This window comes from Penaeus monodon, chromosome 15, assembly GCF_015228065.2.
Source record: "Penaeus monodon isolate SGIC_2016 chromosome 15, NSTDA_Pmon_1, whole genome shotgun sequence".
In the NCBI taxonomy this organism is placed as follows: Eukaryota; Metazoa; Arthropoda; class Malacostraca; order Decapoda; family Penaeidae; genus Penaeus; species Penaeus monodon.
Genome location: NC_051400.1, coordinates 14,258,186 through 14,259,415, shown reverse-complemented (window position 1 = coordinate 14,259,415; position 1,230 = coordinate 14,258,186). Strand labels below are relative to the sequence as shown.

Here is a 1,230-nt window from a genome sequence, read left to right as displayed (position 1 = left end):
TAATGAATTGGTGCTTATGCATGTTCATATACATTACATGGTTATATTTAGTGGAAGATTTAGACTAATTTCAGAATATTATTTAAAGTTATACTGATCGTTGAATCTATCTTTTCCTGATATTTTCACCTATAGAACTGCTGTTGGCTTACGCTGCAAAGATGGTGTTGTGTTTGCTGTAGAGAAGATCATTACCTCAAAACTTTATGAACCTGGGGCAAATAAGCGCATCTTCACTGTGGACACACATGCAGGAATTGTAAGATTTTTTCTCATTTTGTTTTGGAACATATAATTTGATTATAGTTGAAAAGATAATCTTAAATTATTATTGATAGGAATAGCTTTTAAATTAGTCTACTGATATTTATATTTATTTTTACATCCTATCATTGGCTCTACTTATAATATTTAGACATATATCTCATTCTGTTTTTAATTATTTTTGCACAGTATCTTGTTTTGCTTCCATAGTTCCATCTCCTTTGTCATCACATAATCTCTTTGTTATACATCCATCAGGCCTGCGCTGGATTATTAGCTGATGCTCGTGCTATCGTTGATGTAGCCAGAATTGAAGCTTCTAATTACCGTGCTGAGTATGGAATGCCCATCCCTTGCATGGTGAGTTTGTGAAACTGCCAGCATTTGTTTGCAAGACAAATGGAAATAATAGAAGTTGGATTGGGTAGGAGAAGGAATGTGGAGAAAGTAGGGAGGGAGTGATAAGAGAATCTGAAAACTTGATGAATGAGTCTATTTTATTCATTGTCTGAATTTGTTGATGTTTTTAAATTTGTGTGTCATGTAGCTCTTGGGTATGGGTACTTTGTTCTTGAGTAAATATACTGAAAGGTTTGGCAATGGGTATGGGTACTTTGTTCTTGAGTAAATATACTGTAAGGTTTGTTTGTTTGAAAAGGAGACCTTGATAGTGAAATGATCTGTATGAAAGATGTACTCTTGATTTACATGAGCCGCTCTCTCCTTGTAAACAAATTTTTAAGGGATAAGGTCTTTGCAACTTGATTAACTGAACTCTTAATGTTACAGCTGTTGGCAGAACGAGTGAGCACCTACCTTCATGCCTATACCCTCTACTCTGCTGTACGACCATATGGCTGCTCTGTAATGATTGGTGCCTTTGATAAGGATGGACCACAGCTGTACCTCACAGATCCAGCTGGCATGTGTAATGTAAGTTTGTGCATCATCAGAACTTTTTTTTTA

General features: G+C 35.4%; 1 protein-coding gene across 1 annotated transcript in view; it reads left to right on the top strand.

Annotated features, from left to right (window-relative positions):
• The window catches only part of LOC119581757 (proteasome subunit alpha type-3-like), a gene marked incomplete in the record, with an annotated part of 9,999 nt that overhangs the window by 2,588 nt on the left and 6,181 nt on the right, over nucleotides 1–1,230 (top strand). The window contains 3 exon segments of the mRNA XM_037929890.1: nucleotides 136–259; nucleotides 523–624; nucleotides 1,054–1,197. Of these exon segments, the coding sequence (XP_037785818.1) occupies nucleotides 136–259; nucleotides 523–624; nucleotides 1,054–1,197 (370 nt within the window).